At 53.3% G+C, this 14,628-nt stretch overlaps 5 protein-coding genes across 5 annotated transcripts; 3 read left to right on the top strand and 2 right to left on the bottom strand.

Moving 5' to 3' along the window:
* Positions 1-87: 87 nt before the first annotated feature.
* B0H65DRAFT_430585 (P-loop containing nucleoside triphosphate hydrolase protein) lies at positions 88-2,670 on the bottom strand (the record flags this gene model as incomplete). The annotated part of the gene is made up of 1 exon (XM_062824888.1): positions 88-2,670. The coding sequence occupies one exon, from the start codon at positions 2,668-2,670 to the stop codon at positions 88-90; it is 2,583 nt and encodes an 860-aa protein (XP_062679101.1).
* Positions 2,671-3,030: 360 nt separating this feature from the next.
* Positions 3,031-4,020, top strand: B0H65DRAFT_471501 (CHY zinc finger-domain-containing protein). Its single transcript, XM_062827103.1, has 3 exons — positions 3,031-3,297; positions 3,428-3,471; positions 3,622-4,020. The coding sequence occupies exons 1-3, from the start codon at positions 3,293-3,295 to the stop codon at positions 3,951-3,953; spliced, it is 381 nt and encodes a 126-aa protein (XP_062679100.1). The 5' UTR covers positions 3,031-3,292; the 3' UTR covers positions 3,954-4,020.
* Positions 4,021-4,122: 102 nt separating this feature from the next.
* B0H65DRAFT_471497 (proteasome component PRE6) lies at positions 4,123-5,874 on the bottom strand. The gene is made up of 5 exons (XM_062827102.1): positions 5,370-5,874; positions 5,282-5,288; positions 5,156-5,208; positions 4,691-5,078; positions 4,123-4,637 (listed from the first exon to the last, which is right to left on the bottom strand). The coding sequence occupies exons 1-5, from the start codon at positions 5,398-5,400 to the stop codon at positions 4,307-4,309; spliced, it is 810 nt and encodes a 269-aa protein (XP_062679099.1). The 5' UTR covers positions 5,401-5,874; the 3' UTR covers positions 4,123-4,306.
* Positions 5,875-5,894: 20 nt separating this feature from the next.
* Positions 5,895-8,355, top strand: B0H65DRAFT_250826 (D-lactate dehydrogenase 2 mitochondrial precursor). Its single transcript, XM_062822456.1, has 2 exons — positions 5,895-7,719; positions 7,884-8,355. The coding sequence occupies exons 1-2, from the start codon at positions 6,097-6,099 to the stop codon at positions 7,914-7,916; spliced, it is 1,656 nt and encodes a 551-aa protein (XP_062679098.1). The 5' UTR covers positions 5,895-6,096; the 3' UTR covers positions 7,917-8,355.
* A 965-nt stretch (positions 8,356-9,320) lies between these two features.
* B0H65DRAFT_250828 (uncharacterized protein) lies at positions 9,321-12,381 on the top strand. Its single transcript, XM_062822457.1, has 4 exons — positions 9,321-9,605; positions 9,671-10,228; positions 10,303-10,458; positions 10,526-12,381. The coding sequence occupies exons 1-4, from the start codon at positions 9,546-9,548 to the stop codon at positions 12,098-12,100; spliced, it is 2,349 nt and encodes a 782-aa protein (XP_062679097.1). The 5' UTR covers positions 9,321-9,545; the 3' UTR covers positions 12,101-12,381.
* The last annotated feature ends 2,247 nt before the right edge of the window (positions 12,382-14,628 follow it).

Here is a 14,628-nt window from a genome sequence, read left to right as displayed (position 1 = left end):
CTATAAAACAAAAAACGCAAGAGACGAGATATAAGAGAACGGAATACGACGGAGCCAAGGACCACTGAACAATCAAGACGGTTTCTTCTAGCCCTGTCTCGCCAAAGCCCGACTCCTCTCCTTCTCCCTCTGCAACTTCTTGAAGAAAGCGCTCTGCTCCGCCTTAGCAGCACCCTTCTTCTTCAGCCCCCTATTCGCCGCCTTATTCTGCTCAATGTACGCCATATCCTGACCGCCGCTGAGCTCGCCCAGGGTGCCAGCCATCCTGCGGACCGCCGCCGCTCTACCCTTAGCACCACCGCGGCCACGCCCGACTTTACCGAACAAATCGTCCGTCTCGACGTCGTCCTCGGTGCCCTTCTCGTTATCCACCAGGGTGCGCTGCAGCAGCTCGCGCCGCTCCTGCGGCGTGGCGAAGGCCAGGTCGGGCGTGTTCTCGATGTTGGCCAGCTGCGTGATCACCTTGAAGGCGTAGCCCTGGTCGACCAGGAAGGCCTGGCGCTTGGACGAGTAGTACATCTCCTGGGTGTCTTTGGATACGAGCGAGTAGAAGAAGGCGTTGAAGCCGACGTCGTTACGACGCTTGGCTCGGAGGATACGGCCTAGACGCTGGGCTTCCTGACGACGGGAGCCGAAGTGGGAGGAGATCTGGATGAGACAGGTGGCTTCGGGCAGGTCGAGCGAGGTGTCGCCGATCTTGGACAGGAAGAGCGTGTTCACTTGCGGATTGTGCTGGAAGTTTTCGAGCACTTGCATGCGCTCGGCTTGGCCGGTGCCGCCGTAGATGAAGACCTTGTTCAACTTGAGGGCGTATTGCTTCAGCGAGTACAGCTCGTCGGAGAAGACGATGATCTTGTCGCCGCGGGCTTCGTGGTAGTTGATCAGATACTGACAGGCCTGAAATTTACGCGGGTTCATGGCGTAAAGAGTGCGCTTCATGCGCGAGTTGGCTCGAAGGTACTCGTCGTAGAACTCGGTGGGCATGGGACACCAGACCTCTGCGCACTGGACCTTGGCGATGTGACCCTTTTCGGACAGCTCCATCCAGTTGGCTTCGTACAGCTTGGGGCCGATAAGGAAGTTCAAGTGGGAAATCTTGTCGTCTTCTCTGAGTAGGGTGGCTGTTAGACCCAGCTTGGAGTGCGACTTGATGGATGAAATAACTCTTCTAAAAACGTCGGCAGGGACGACGTGGACCTCATCAAGAAGCATGAGACCCCATTCACGACTCTTGAGGAAATCCATCATCTTCTTGGAGTCGTGAGACCGTTCTCGGTTGTTGGTAACCATGGAGTATGTCGTAACAATAATACCGGTATTACCCGAGAACTTGTTCTTGCTCTCAGCCGTGAAGACGGCAATATCGTCGGGGTTGATGTTGGACCACTTGAGGAACTCCTGGCGCCATTGCACGACGGACATACTGCTTGTACACAGGACGATGACACCCTTCTTGATGGTGCAGGCAGCCGTGATGCCGACCAAGGTCTTGCCTGCACCGCACGGCAGAACAATGATGCCACTCTTTGCTCTGCCGTTACCAAACATTTTGCTAAGACTCTGCTCCTGGTATGGACGAATCTGCGTGTTTGGCCGCAAATCGATTTCCAGATCCGCGTTATTGGAGTCGTTCCTGAAGTCGTACTCTTCCAAGATGGGGAACCCTAGGTCAAGACAGCGTCGTTGGACAATCTCGACGGCGGTTTCGGGGATCTCAAAGGCATGGACGGCGTCCTTGTCGTCCTCATCGTCTTCCTCATTGATGGCTGCGTAGAGGTCGGCCTCGTTAGTCCCCGTAGCGGCCGCGGCCCCGTCCTCGGCACCCTTCTTGTTCTTGTTGAGGTCTGTTTGGTTCACACCGGCAGCGTCTTTTGTGCCGGGGATGACCAGGCCGCCCATGGTGGGCGCATAGGACGTGGTAATGTCACCGGAGCCCTGGACGCGCCACTTTCCGATTACTTCATCGCGGAGCAGCTTCTGCAACAAGTCGGCATCCGAGCTTTCTACAAAGTACTTGTTGTTATTCAGAACCAGTTTCACCTTGCCGTAGCTCTTTGTGCACGACTCAATGAAGAGGCGAATGGACTCGGGCAGGGGGGTCTTGAGGAAGCGATCCAGGGTATCTATAATGTCCTTTGATTGCAGGCCAATGGAGACGCCCGCGTAGAGACTGTGTGCGGTCAACTGATACTCATGCAGGAAGTGCGGCCGCGACTTGGGCTCGGCAATGGTGACGAGGAAGTCGGTGACGCGGTCGGCGTCCGGGCTGAACTTCTCGAGGATGATGGTGCCCTTCTCGGGGTCGATCCACAGCGGCTTCTGGTCGTGGTCGGGCTTCAAGTTCAGATACGAAAAGTCGCGTTTCCCTGAGCCGAAGAACTGGGTGGCGCCGTCACGATGACTGCCGTTGCCCTGCTCTCGGCTCTGGAAGCGGGTACTATCGACAGCCCATGTATTGACAAACTCGTCGGCCTCGCGGGCAATCACCTCCTCCTTCCTCTTGATGGTCTCGTCGACGTCGTCATCGTCCAGATCATCATCGCCGTCCGACTGGAACGAGCTCTCGAGGCTGCGGGGGGTCGCGGGGCCGGGGGTGGACAAGGCCGAAGTGCGTCCAGCTTTGGCAACGCCGGCCTGGGTGGCGCCGACCGCCTTTCGCTTGGGCGGCATCTCGATGACGAAATGTTCTTCTTTCTTGTCTCTGCTCTGTTTTTATCTATTTCTAGCAGTTCAGTTCTAGAAGTACCAGGCGCGAGATGGATTAGCAGGCGGACGACTGGAGATGCGCAGTGCAGTGGCAAGAAAGAAGACAAAGGTTGAAAGGAGTTTGGAAAGTGGACTGGATGATGAAACCCGTCTTTTGTATTGCTGAAGGTCCAGTTATGGAAATTGTTAAGGCGATACCGCAGGACCGCTGTGACAGCAAGGCCGACAGGGGCTGGACGCGCTAGTTAGTCATCAGCCACGCTTATTTTGTGGGGAAGCGAGCCTTCTGGAGCCAGGTAGCACCGAAAAGCACCCCGCGTTGAGTGGTCGGGTCCCGTCGGGTCTGGGTGGTGAAGGGGGCGACGGGACGGGGACGGGATAGGACCGCGTTAAGTGCCGTGATAAAGTTCGGTGAACCCTTTTTATGTCGTAAACATTAGCGATCTGCGAGAACTGCCATCGAAAGAATCTTCTTGTCATATACCGCCCAGAATACACGAAGACGACGAAACACCCTCAAACTAGGGATCGGAACGAGCCATCTACCTCACTGCGCCTCCCGCATACTCTCTTCCTCACTGCCATCATGTGGTAAGCCTCCCATCTTCCATGTTATGACACCTCGCCTTGTTTGCTCGTCATGTCGCAACTACACCTCCAGACCTCCAGATATGTAGAACCACAAACGAACAACCTGCTAACCATCCCCTCTCCCAACCAGTAAACACGTTCTAAACGCTCAAGTCTCGATCCGGTCACCATGCTGTACGTAACCTCAACCTCAACCTCAACCTCAACCTCAACCTCAACAGAACGAACCCCCGATTCCCTACCTACCACTATACATACAACCATCGAATCGCATCGCAGCCATACATGAACATGACCTAACACTACACCTACCTTCCTACGCAGGCCGCAAATGGTTCGACTGCCCCGAATGCCACGCCGAGTCCGAGACGCACCCTCTTAAGAAGACGCTCGAGATGACGTTTGTTTGCAAAAAGTGCAAAAAGGCCTTCCGCAAGGATGCGACCGAGTTCGAGGATGCCGACGAGTACTGCCCGCACTGCGACAACCACTACATCCTCGAGGCCGTGACGCCCAAGGCCGCTCTCAGGGTCGAAGGCGAGGACGCGAGAATGGACGCGCGCATGTTGAAGGACGAGAGAGTCAAGCCTACTAAGCCGACCATGAACCAGATCTCGATATTTGACCCGGATGCGGACGTTGATAAGCTTGGTTGAGTGGTTGGTTGGGTAGTAGAAGTTGGTTGGGTAGTAGAAGTTGGTTGGGTAGTAGAAGTTGGTTGGGGTTGGGGTACCCAGGGCGGAAGGGAAAAGCGATACCATTTAGAAGAATATAATTAGACAGAGTGTTGTTTGTTACCCATCATATTGCACATGGCACCACCCACCGTTCAGTTCAGTAACTTGCTTGGTCGTCATTCGTGGTATTATTTCTGTACCTAAAAGAGGCTTCTATGTTTTCGAGACGTGGTTGGCAGTAGCAGCAGCATCACGGCATCTCTGCTACACCATGCCATACCCATTCCCGCCGGAGACCCCTTTACTCATTCGGCTTGCTCTTGCCATCCCCCTTAGTGGTCACCTGGCTCATCCTGGCTCCTGGTCAGTATGGCAGCAGTGCCCGTACCAGGAGTCCGGCCCTTCTTCTTCTTGTCCGCCTCCTCCTGCTTCTCCTGCTCAATGTTCTTGACGTAGTTCTCGATATCCTCCACGGGGAGCATCTCGAGCTCCTTGCCGGGAGCCATGATGGCGATCTCAATGTTCTTGGCGCCCGTCTGCACAACTTCGAGAAGGGACTTGATGGCCAGGCGGATAGTAGCCTCCCGGTCCATGTCGTCCTTGTAGTTGCGCTCGAGGAATTCGCGAACCGTCTTGCTCGACCGGCCGATGGCGTTGGCTTTCCTGCGGGGGTATTAGCTCCATTCTTTTCGCAAGGTAGGTTCGTATTGACTGACCATGCAGAGTAAATGCCCGAGGGCTCGGTCTGGTAGAGTCTGGGAACATCGCTGCCGTTGTCGAAGCCGACGATCAAGGTGCTAATACCAAAGGGACGGACACCACCACTCTGTGTATACCGCTGCTGCACGCCGGCAACATACTTTGTGATATACTCGATCGTGACGGGATCCTCCAGGTTGAGACGGTGCGACTGGGCTTCTAGGCGAGCCTTGTCCACCAAGATTCTGGCATCGGCGTTCAGACCGGCGAAGGCGAGGCAGACGTGCTTGTCGACGAGACCGATCTTGGAAGGGGTGATTCTTGTATCTTGGAGCTTCATGGCCGATCTCTTTTCGCAACCGAGGACGACGACATCCTTGCCCTTTACGCCCACCGCGCAGGTACCTATGTGTATCCCGAGTTAGATACCTGTAGACCTCCAACCGAGCTGGGACATGTCTGGTGTAGGCGACAGCGCATACCTCTCTTGACAGCTTCGCCGGCATACTCGACTTGGAAAACGTGTCCATCGGGACTACTCGAATGTTAGTTGGGGCGTTCTCGAGGTGCGCATCGCATGGTTTCGGTATCTTGAGGGTGTGACGGACCTGAAGACTGGATGAGGTTATGGGTTAGCGGGGCCCGGATCGCGACTGGGGAAGCCATGGACATGGGAATGTGGAGGAGATGATGTACCTGAAAGAGCTCTGTCGTATCCGGACGCCATGGTTTACTGCTGGATATCAATCGTGATGCTGTTGCGTTCGTAGATCGTAGTTGATGCGCCGGGGAGATTAGGTAAATAACGGGACTGGTCGCAAATCTGGCAAGGGAAACGAAGTGGTGATGTTGGTTGGCAAGTGGATGGAAGTTGGGGTTCGGGATGGAGGCTGCGAAGCTGTGACGACTGACGACTTGACGACAACAGGAGCTTCCCCAGAAGGCTGACAGCTTCCCGGGCCACCTCTCAGCGTCAGTGTCCCCTCAAACAGGCCCAAGCTCAGGCACAACAGCGGGATCTGCCCCTGTAGCGTTCTGGCAGGCGGGAAATGCGGGCAGGCAGGCGCGGGCGCCGACGCGCTGAAAGGCCAGACCCTGTACGTCTAGGTGCCTGCCTTGGCTGCGGAACAACGACTTGACAGATGCCAGTAGAGCACTGACAGGATTTGGCACCTGTCAGCTCATCTCATTGTTAGTTCCCTACCATCTGAGGAACTTTCTGAGAAGTGTGTCGGTTAACCCTGGTGAAGTCATCGATACCACAGCCAACCCTGGTGTTCCAGTGAGTCTAGAGTCTTGTGAGACACTAAACTAACACAGCGATATCGGGATTAAGAACGAAGGTTTCTTTGAATACTTGGGGGCTTCTGTTCTTGTTCTTTGCTTTCACTCTTTGCAACTCCAGAGACTCATCATCACCAACATGGCCTGCCGACATCGGTCCTCGACGACAACGCTCGCCAGACTGGCCAAGCCAGCAAGACTCTCCCCCAGACTGACCACTCAGCCTCAAGTTCAGTCCCAGGTTGCGTCGGCGGTCCGGTGCTTCAGCAGCTCCCGTCCCAGCCAGCTCAAGGAGACAAGATGCCAGCAGGGCAAGTTCACCAGCGAGACCTATCCTGAACTCAAGAGGGATCCTCGCTATGGCCAGGTCACCAAGGAGCATGTCGACTACTTCAAGGGTCTCTTGGGCACCGAGTCTGCTGTCATCGATGGCGTGACCAACGAGAACGCCACTGACGATATCGAGCCCTTCAACAGCGACTGGATGCGCAAGTATCGTGGCCACTGCAAACTCGTCCTCAAGCCCAGCTCGACTGAGGAGGTCAGCAAGATCCTCAAGTACTGCAATGACAACAAGCTGGCTGTTGTCCCCCAGGGCGGCAACACCGGTCTCGTTGGTGGCTCCGTTCCCGTGTTCGACGAGATTGTCCTCAACATGGGCCGCATGAACAACATCATCGAGTTCGACGAGGTTTCCGGTATCCTGACGGTCGAGGCTGGTGCTATTCTCGAGGTTGTTGATCAGTTCCTGGCCAGCAAGGGCTACATCTTCCCCTTGGATCTCGGTGCCAAGGGTTCGTGCCATATCGGAGGCAACCTCTCCACCAACGCCGGTGGTCTTCGTCTCTTGAGGTACGGAAGCTTGCACGGAACTACTCTTGGTATCGAGGCCGTCCTTCCCGACGGTACCGTTGTCGATGATCTCTGCAAGTTGCGCAAGAACAACACTGGCTACGATATCAAGCAGCTCTTTATTGGCTCTGAGGGCACTATTGGTGTCATCACCAAGGCTGTCATCCAGTGCCCCCAGCGTCCCAAGGCTCAGAACGTAGCCCTGTTCGGTCTTGAGTCCTACGAGGCTGCCCAGCAGGCCTTCCGCGAGGCCAAAGGCCACTTGTCCGAGATTCTCTCTGCTTTCGAGCTCATGGACGGTAGCAGCCAGGCTCTTGTTCGCCAAGTCACCAAGAAGAACTCGCCTCTCGAGGGTGAGTACCCCTTCTACTGCTTGATCGAAACTAGCGGATCCAACTCCGACCACGATGGTGAGAAGCTCCAGACCTTCCTCGAGGACGTCATGGAGAAGGGTATCGTTGTCGACGGCACTCTTGCCCAGGACGAGACCCAGGTTAAGGCTCTCTGGAGCTTCCGTGAGGGTATTCCGGAAGTCCTTAGCCACCTTGGTGGTGTGTACAAGTACGATGTCTCCATCCCTCTCCCCGAGATGTACCAGCTTGTCGAGGATACCAAGGCCCGTGTTGAGGAGGCCGGCCTCCTCGGTGACACGGATGAGCACCCGGTGCGTGCTGTTGTAGGATACGGACACATGGGCGACGCCAACCTTCACCTTAACGTGTCCACCCGCCGCTACGACGAGCGGGTTGAGAAGGTTCTTGAGCCTTTCGTCTACGAGTGGATCTCCAAGCGTCAGGGCAGCATCAGCGCTGAACACGGTCTTGGTCTGGCCAAGAAGAAGTACATTGGGTACAGCCGTACTCCCACCATGGTCGGGTTGATGAAGCAGCTCAAGGATCTCTATGACCCGGTAAGTTGACGATGAGCCTATAACACACCTTGGTTTCTTTCCCCGCCCGCCACCAGCCCTATTTTTCCTAGTTTGGCCCCGGCATCACACTGCCCCTACCGGTCCCAACGGCCCTCAACTGCGGCCCCAGGATGTGACCTACCGCTAACCAGTCACTCTTTCAGAACGCCATCTTGAACCCTTACAAGTATATCTAAAAAGCCCATACCTTTGTTCATTTTGCATAAAACATTCTTTCTTCCAGATCCTGTATGTATGCGGCGCTGACCTGCTCGATTCCACCTGGACGGATTCTCCCCCGTCCAACATACCCTTCAGAGCGGGTTCGGGCCGGTGATGCCACTTCAAATTGTATTCCCCCTGATCATGATTCATCCACCTTGAAACCATCTTCTCCCGTCATTGCGGATTGGCTTGGTTTAATGTCAATCATGTCGTCAACGACCGCATATCACTGCAGTTTCTCCCGGACAGTGTAGTCGGGGTTCCCGAGGGCGTAGTCGTTGGCTTGGTAAGCTGATTGGCCGCAGAGCGAGTAGTGAGCAAAGCACCAAATCACACATCTCAGCGAACGAGAGTCGCAGGCAGGCAGGCTTTCGAACCCGAGAGTCACCATCGACGACGCCAGTCCTCGTACTATATACCCGTTTCCGCTTACTGGCCAATCACAGGTCTGCATTCCTCTTACATACCACCTTCCATGCCATTCCGTCTGACCAGCCCCATCCGTCAGCCCGTAGGCTTCCTATCCTGGATGCCGAACCCCTGCGGGCTGATTTCTAACAACTGCAGCCCTACAGAGCCCCCTTCAAGCCATCGTTACACTTCCAAGTAGTTATTGGGCCAAAAACTACATCTTGGGGCTTGTTGCCGCTCTTGCATCGAAAACAAATGACTCGCTTGCTGCCGACCGAGAACTATATGCTGGGTCAACCGTTGCTGCCATGCCATCCATATATATATTCCTACATGCCATCTGTGCCGGGTCCCCCCACACACTCTATGGGAAGGCTTACGGAATACGTACACCGAGAGTGGACTTTGCAAAGCGCATATGCGCAACCAAGCCCTCTGCGTGACCGGCTCCATTCCCCAGAGCTCTCTTTGGTTCCAGCATACCGTGTTGGTGGTGTGCCAGTCAAGTGATGGCGTCACCCTCTCGGAGTCCTCCCGACAAGCGTCTTGGACCCTAGGTAGCCGCAGAAAACGTAATACTGAACCAACAGAGGAGGATGTTTCCAGGCAATCTGCTCACAGTGTCTTCGGTATAGAACGACAGGTCCGTTTCCAAGAAAGCTCTTCTGATCACGAGGCTGCCTCGGCCGTGACTCGGAGGAGGCTGTCCTGTCTCATGGTTGGCTCACTTGGTCACTGAAGGTTTTCTCATCTCATACGAGAAACGGTCAGTCAGCAGCCTCAGATGATGTCTGCTTTCTAACTGGTCAGCAAGAGTTTGGTCAAGTTTTGTACCGTATATCAAGGCCTCAGGCCCTTACCCCTTTAGCTGACCCCCTCTGCCTGGTTTGTCCTACCTGTTTGCCTGCTTGCCTGCCTGCCTGCCTGCCTACCTCTGACTACTACCTATCTGCTACCTTGCAGTTGGACCCCCATCTTACACACATAACGGGTCTACCCAACAGCAATAGTTCAGGGGCTGAGCGACCCGCACTGCTGTAACCTGTCAACACTGTTCGGTAGATACTCGTCTCCGTCTGTCCGGGTTCCTTCTTCTCCTTTTAGACACTCGTTCAGAAAAGCACAGAAACAAACCAGTTTGCCTCGTTTCTTTATCCTATTATCATCTCCACTCTTACTACCTGATAACGATGGTCGGTGTTCCTGGGAAATACAAGGGCTGCAATTCTTGCCGTGTCCGGAGAGTCAAAGTAAGACATGAATCCATCCCCCACAGTGGTAACTTTCCCGTTGAGCAAGCAACTAATCCAACTAGTGTGACAACGAACGACCATATTGCAGGAAGTGTATCGACAGTGGTCGCGAGTGTCTTGGTTATGAGCGAGAAACCGTCTTCATCATCGGAACCATCGAGGACGGCGGTCGTTGTTCGTCCCATCCGCCAAGGGTCATCAAGTCAAAGAAGGCGAAAGCTTCAACCTCGTCGAGAAGTGGAGGAGAGGAGGAGAGGGGGACTCCACAGCAAAAGCATCAGAAACATCAGCACTATCCGGAGCTCTTTCCGGATCAGCCGCTTCAGTCGGCTTGGGACGACTTGATCTCGTTGTCGACGCCCTCGGGTACGAAGTACACCCTACAGTTTACGGCTCTGAATACCCGGCTTCAGAATGTTCTCCGCCGTAGTGGCAGCAGGGGAGATGCTACGGGAGAGTTTACTGTGAACTCGATGGCGGAATACGAAGTCCCGAATCTGCAACTTTACTTCAGTGGCCAGGACTTCGAGTTGAAGTCGCAGTGTTTGATTAGTCTACCGGAAAGCCAGAACGAGGACCCATACATGCCATCGATTGGTTCATGCGTTTTCCTTTACGAGGTGAGTTGGTCCACTGCGATGACTGATAAGCACAGGATGAAGTTGTCTCTGAACACTAACACAATCTTTATAAGCACAACAATTCGACTCTGTACACGAACCTCTATAGCAATCAGCCATCGTTCAAGGATTCGGCCGCTCAAAATGATCCCATCAGACGCGCTGGGCCAGAGAAATTTCAGACGTTTCCTAACCATCACTTCTTTGTCCGGGTCTACCGGCCTACTGCTGTGAGTTCCCATCCAGGTGCTGGTCACGACAGGATTTGACAACATTCGACTAACCACCGTCTGATAGATCCTGACCGCCCTGCTCAACCGCACCCCAACCTTCCTCGAGTCCGCAGAATGGACTTCCACTCCCTGGGAGAAGCACCCCAAGTCCATCCTCGATCAACTCTTCGACATCATCGCCCTCCTGCCCCGCATCCTCTCTCGCACGGACCGAGTCACCGAAGAAGTACAAACGCTATCCCGTCGTCAGCGTGCTCAAGACCTCTTGACCAACTGCCTCAACATCGAACGGCAACTTAACGCTTGGTCTTCATCTTTCAGCGCCGAGATGACGGCAGCTATCTCGCGTCAAACAACGGCCGTCATCACACCGTCGTCGTCGTCAACTTCGATATCAGATTACGGGCAATCTCCGCCCTACCTAACAACCCCTCCAACTTCAAGCTCCTACCCTTATCTCTCACCCTCCTCCTCCCCATATTCGCAGGGCCAAGGCCAAGGCCAAACACACTCCCACCGCCGCTCCCCATCCAATTCCAATTCCATTTCCCGCTCCAGAGGTACCCCCTCCCCCACCCCCTCCGCCTCCGCCTCCGCCTCCTCCCCGCGCTTCCAACCCTACCCTACAACATCCCCTCATTCTCATTCTCATCACAAACCCCAGGGGCAACCAAGGTCTCCTCGTCGCGCCTCTCCGTCGTCTGTTGCACACGCTCACCCAAATACTGGCTACCCATCATACTCGGCAGGATACCCATTCACCAACCCCCCACTAGCCTTCCCCACCTCCCAACTCGCTTTGGCGTATATCCTTTACTGCACTAGTCTGATGCAGCTTTACCAAACCATCGAGCGCATATACTGGAGCATCTTTGAGCCGTTGCCTTTACATATGGTGGGTACAGGATTGCAGAATATGCATCAGAATATGCAGAACATGAACCTCCCGTTGGAGGTGCAGATGCAACAGATGCAACAGATGCCGGTGGATTTGATTAGCGACCCGGCGAGGTATGGAAGTAAAGCGGTTAGGGGACTGGCGGAACGGGTGGGTAGGAGTCTGGAGTTTGCGCTGAACAACAATATCGAGCCGGGGATGCTGGCTTATCCGGTTTTTGTGATCAGGGCGTTCTACGAGAGCCTTGGTTTGGGATTGGGGGCTGCTGCTGCGAGCTGGGAAGGCTTGGGCGTGGGCGTGGGCGTGGGCGTGATGGGGGTTGTTGATGGTTTAGGGATGGACATGGGGATGACTAAGAACATGAATCCTGGGATGACTGTTGGCAGGATTGGCACGATGGGTAGCCATATGAGTTACTCAGCAGGCATGGAAAACTTGAATATAATGGGCTTGGACGGAATCAACAACACCACCACCATGACAGGAAGCACTGGTGGCGGGCAAAGCATGGGTTACCACCCAACGACGACAACGGCACCAACAACAACAACAACAACAGCAGCAGCCATGTTAATGCAACAACAATCTCAAGCACCGCCGCCGGACGGCCGCCTCGAGGTGATGTGGTGCGATCATTTCAGAGAGAAGTTGAAAGCTAGAGGGGCGGAGATATCCAATGCGATTACGGGTCAGGGAAGGAGGAGGAGGAGGTGGAGGGAGATTGCTGCTTTTGGGTATTGAAATGAAAAAAAATATGGGAATGAGAGGGAGAAGGGTGGACGACTTACATATCAGATCAGACGAGAACGTTTTGAACACGACGCAATGATGAATTTCTGGGACTGGCTTTATTCTTCCCTTTTTTTCTTTTCGTGTTCTTTTTTCCTTACAAGGAAGGGGATATAAACAAACAAGATACTTACCGGCTGGAATAACGCTGGGCCTCGCGAGAGGTTTTTGAACATTTGGGGTTACATAGTAAAGAATGGTTAGGGTCTGTTTGGGTGGGTGGTTATCTGCTTTTTGCTTTGTACCTAGTTTTCAAACTCGCTATTTTTTCTTGGTTTTTCGTACATAAAACCTCGTTGCTCTTTTCGTGAAATTATCTCCAAACTTTGCTATGCAAAGACTTATCTGTGTACTATCTTCCTTCTTCTACGGCTCCTGTGTCCAATCTGATTCTGATTCTGGTGGTCACCAATCTCGCCCTTGTGGCTCGAGTACCCGAACCCGACTGAACGACCTGAACTTCGGCTTTTTTCTCAGCCATGTCACATCCCCTGTCTCACACGTAGACTACGAATGAAAGCCTTGAGATCTCGTGCTCACACCTACCTAATACATATTGCCACTTTGACTTCTTCACCGCGGGATATTGGCGGCTTACCTAGACTTAGGACCACTCACACCTACCTCTACCCATCTGTTTCATGCGGAGCACACGACCGAACGGTGAGACTGCATGTCAACCGCATTCCTTCTCTCTGGAATTTCTCACTTGATGACTGGGTTTTTCCCCCAAGAACCGGACTTTAGCTACCTTCTATAGGTGTTGGTAAAAGCATAAATCATCACATGTAAAAATTCCTTACGAAATCCAACAAGACACACCTACGTAACCCCCCCACGAACAACCCCCGCTACCCCGGAGAACCGGATGACGGGTCGGCGTGGCTGTGAATCTCACACCGCAACACCGCATCCGCGCATCTAGTGATCTAACCTGACCATCTGCAACGGTCGTATTGAATGCAAGGTGTTTGCATCGCCATCGTCATTACTATTCAGTCCAATGTCGAGACTGCAATACCGAGACCGAGACCGGGGAAGAAAGAGGAGAGTGAACTCGGATTTTTATGCTTACGACAAATGGAACCTCCCGTCGGCGTCATCTTTTCATACTCGGTGTGCCCAACGCGGACGGGAACTTACAACAGTTACAACGAGAAACGTGAAGTGAGGTGCGGAATGACGATTTGTGACCCCCGCGTTAAAAGTCCGACTACCTTACCTATGACTTGGAGAAAACCATCCGAGTTACACACACATCCATTCAGTGTAGGAACTTTGGAAGGCGGAGAGATGTGCGTGTGCAACGTCAGCGCGGCTAGGAACAAGTCTTTCAAGTCGAACAAGTCTATCAAATCGATGAGTCTAAGTCTCTGACGATGCGAAACATATGTTTCATATCCTACCTACCTTCTTCTAAATACATATGTTCGTCGTAAATTTTCTCCCTAGAGGTTTTTCTGTCACCCGAGACAAACCCGATTCCAATCGTTTTAAGGGCTGGGAGTTGAGAGTTGGGAGTTGGGAAATTAATTGAAACCGGTGAAGAGCCGCGCAGTTACACAATCCTTCTCCTTCTTCCAATTCTCTTCTTCAAAGCCTCTCTCTACAACGTTGTACAAGTAAGCGCGGATCCCTCTGAGAGTTCTTTCTAGGCAGAGGTAGTGGAGTGTCAGTCGGTCAGACGAAAGGCGTCTGGTTCGTGGGGGTCAGCATGTCAGGGTTTCATTGAATCTGACACCTAGCCACCATCCATCCCACGACAGCCTCGTGAAATTGAAGATGGACGTTCGTTCGGATGTTGTGTACCCTAGATATATGTAATGGAATATTTGGTAGGTACCTGTACCTGTACCTACCTACCTAGAACTAGTTGGCGTAAAACTCCTCGCAGTCAGTCCTGTGCTCGGACTATACTCCGGTCCGGAAAGCCCTAGTTACCAACTGACGGTTTATTTACCTAGGTACTCCATTTCGTACAGAGGTATTGTCAGATTACTAGGCTGTTGTTAGGTAGCATACCCGTGGAGACAGAAAACACATTCTGACATCAATTCTGACATTCAGATGTGATGTGATGGGTAGTATTCCAAGATGTCAAAAGCATTACTAAAGAAGACCTTTTACGTCGTTGTTCGTTGTCCTCGGCATAAAACCTCTCTCTTCCTTTCCATCTCCATCACCGTCACCGTCACCGTCACCATCTTCCGTTTTACCTACCTACCTACCTACCTACTCACCTTGCTGAGTGAGGTGTGGCTATGTAAACCATTGCTTACCAACGTGGCAACCAACCTTACCAACGTGCCAACCTTACCAACTGGCCAACCTTGACACACTTGACACCCTCGCTTCCTCACTTGACACCTCACTTCCTCACTTGCTCACCTTGATCACTTTGATCACTTTGATCATCCCGATCACACTTATCGCTTGAGCCCCAGACCCAGTGGGAAATCGTGTACATATTATTACCTTGC

This window comes from Neurospora tetraspora (genome assembly GCF_033439725.1).
Source record: "Neurospora tetraspora strain CBS 560.94 chromosome Unknown B0H65scaffold_6, whole genome shotgun sequence".
NCBI classification, from domain to species: domain Eukaryota; kingdom Fungi; phylum Ascomycota; class Sordariomycetes; order Sordariales; family Sordariaceae; genus Neurospora; species Neurospora tetraspora.
Note: the sequence above shows the minus strand (reverse complement) of the source record. Positions and strands in the feature narration are given on the sequence as shown.

Bases quoted from the DNA above. Each gene is read 5' to 3' on its own strand.
- B0H65DRAFT_471501 (XM_062827103.1), top strand. The intron at 3,472-3,621 runs GTACGTAACCTC...CTTCCTACGCAG, and splicing joins CTCGATCCGGTCACCATGCT to GCCGCAAATGGTTCGACTGC.
- B0H65DRAFT_471497 (XM_062827102.1), bottom strand. From the start codon at position 5,400: ATGGCGTCCGGATACGACAGAGCTCTTTCAG. The intron at 5,079-5,155 runs GTATGCGCTGTC...GGATACACATAG, and splicing joins CGGCGAAGCTGTCAAGAGAG to GTACCTGCGCGGTGGGCGTA. The intron at 4,638-4,690 runs GTCAGTCAATAC...ATACCCCCGCAG, and splicing joins TCGGGCATTTACTCTGCATG to GAAAGCCAACGCCATCGGCC.
- B0H65DRAFT_250826 (XM_062822456.1), top strand. From the start codon at position 6,097: ATGGCCTGCCGACATCGGTCCTCGACGACAACGCTCGCCAGACTGGCC. The intron at 7,720-7,883 runs GTAAGTTGACGA...TCACTCTTTCAG, and splicing joins TCAAGGATCTCTATGACCCG to AACGCCATCTTGAACCCTTA.
- B0H65DRAFT_250828 (XM_062822457.1), top strand. From the start codon at position 9,546: ATGGTCGGTGTTCCTGGGAAATACAAGGGCTGCAATTCTTGCCGTGTC. The intron at 10,229-10,302 runs GTGAGTTGGTCC...AATCTTTATAAG, and splicing joins CATGCGTTTTCCTTTACGAG to CACAACAATTCGACTCTGTA. The intron at 10,459-10,525 runs GTGAGTTCCCAT...ACCGTCTGATAG, and splicing joins GGGTCTACCGGCCTACTGCT to ATCCTGACCGCCCTGCTCAA.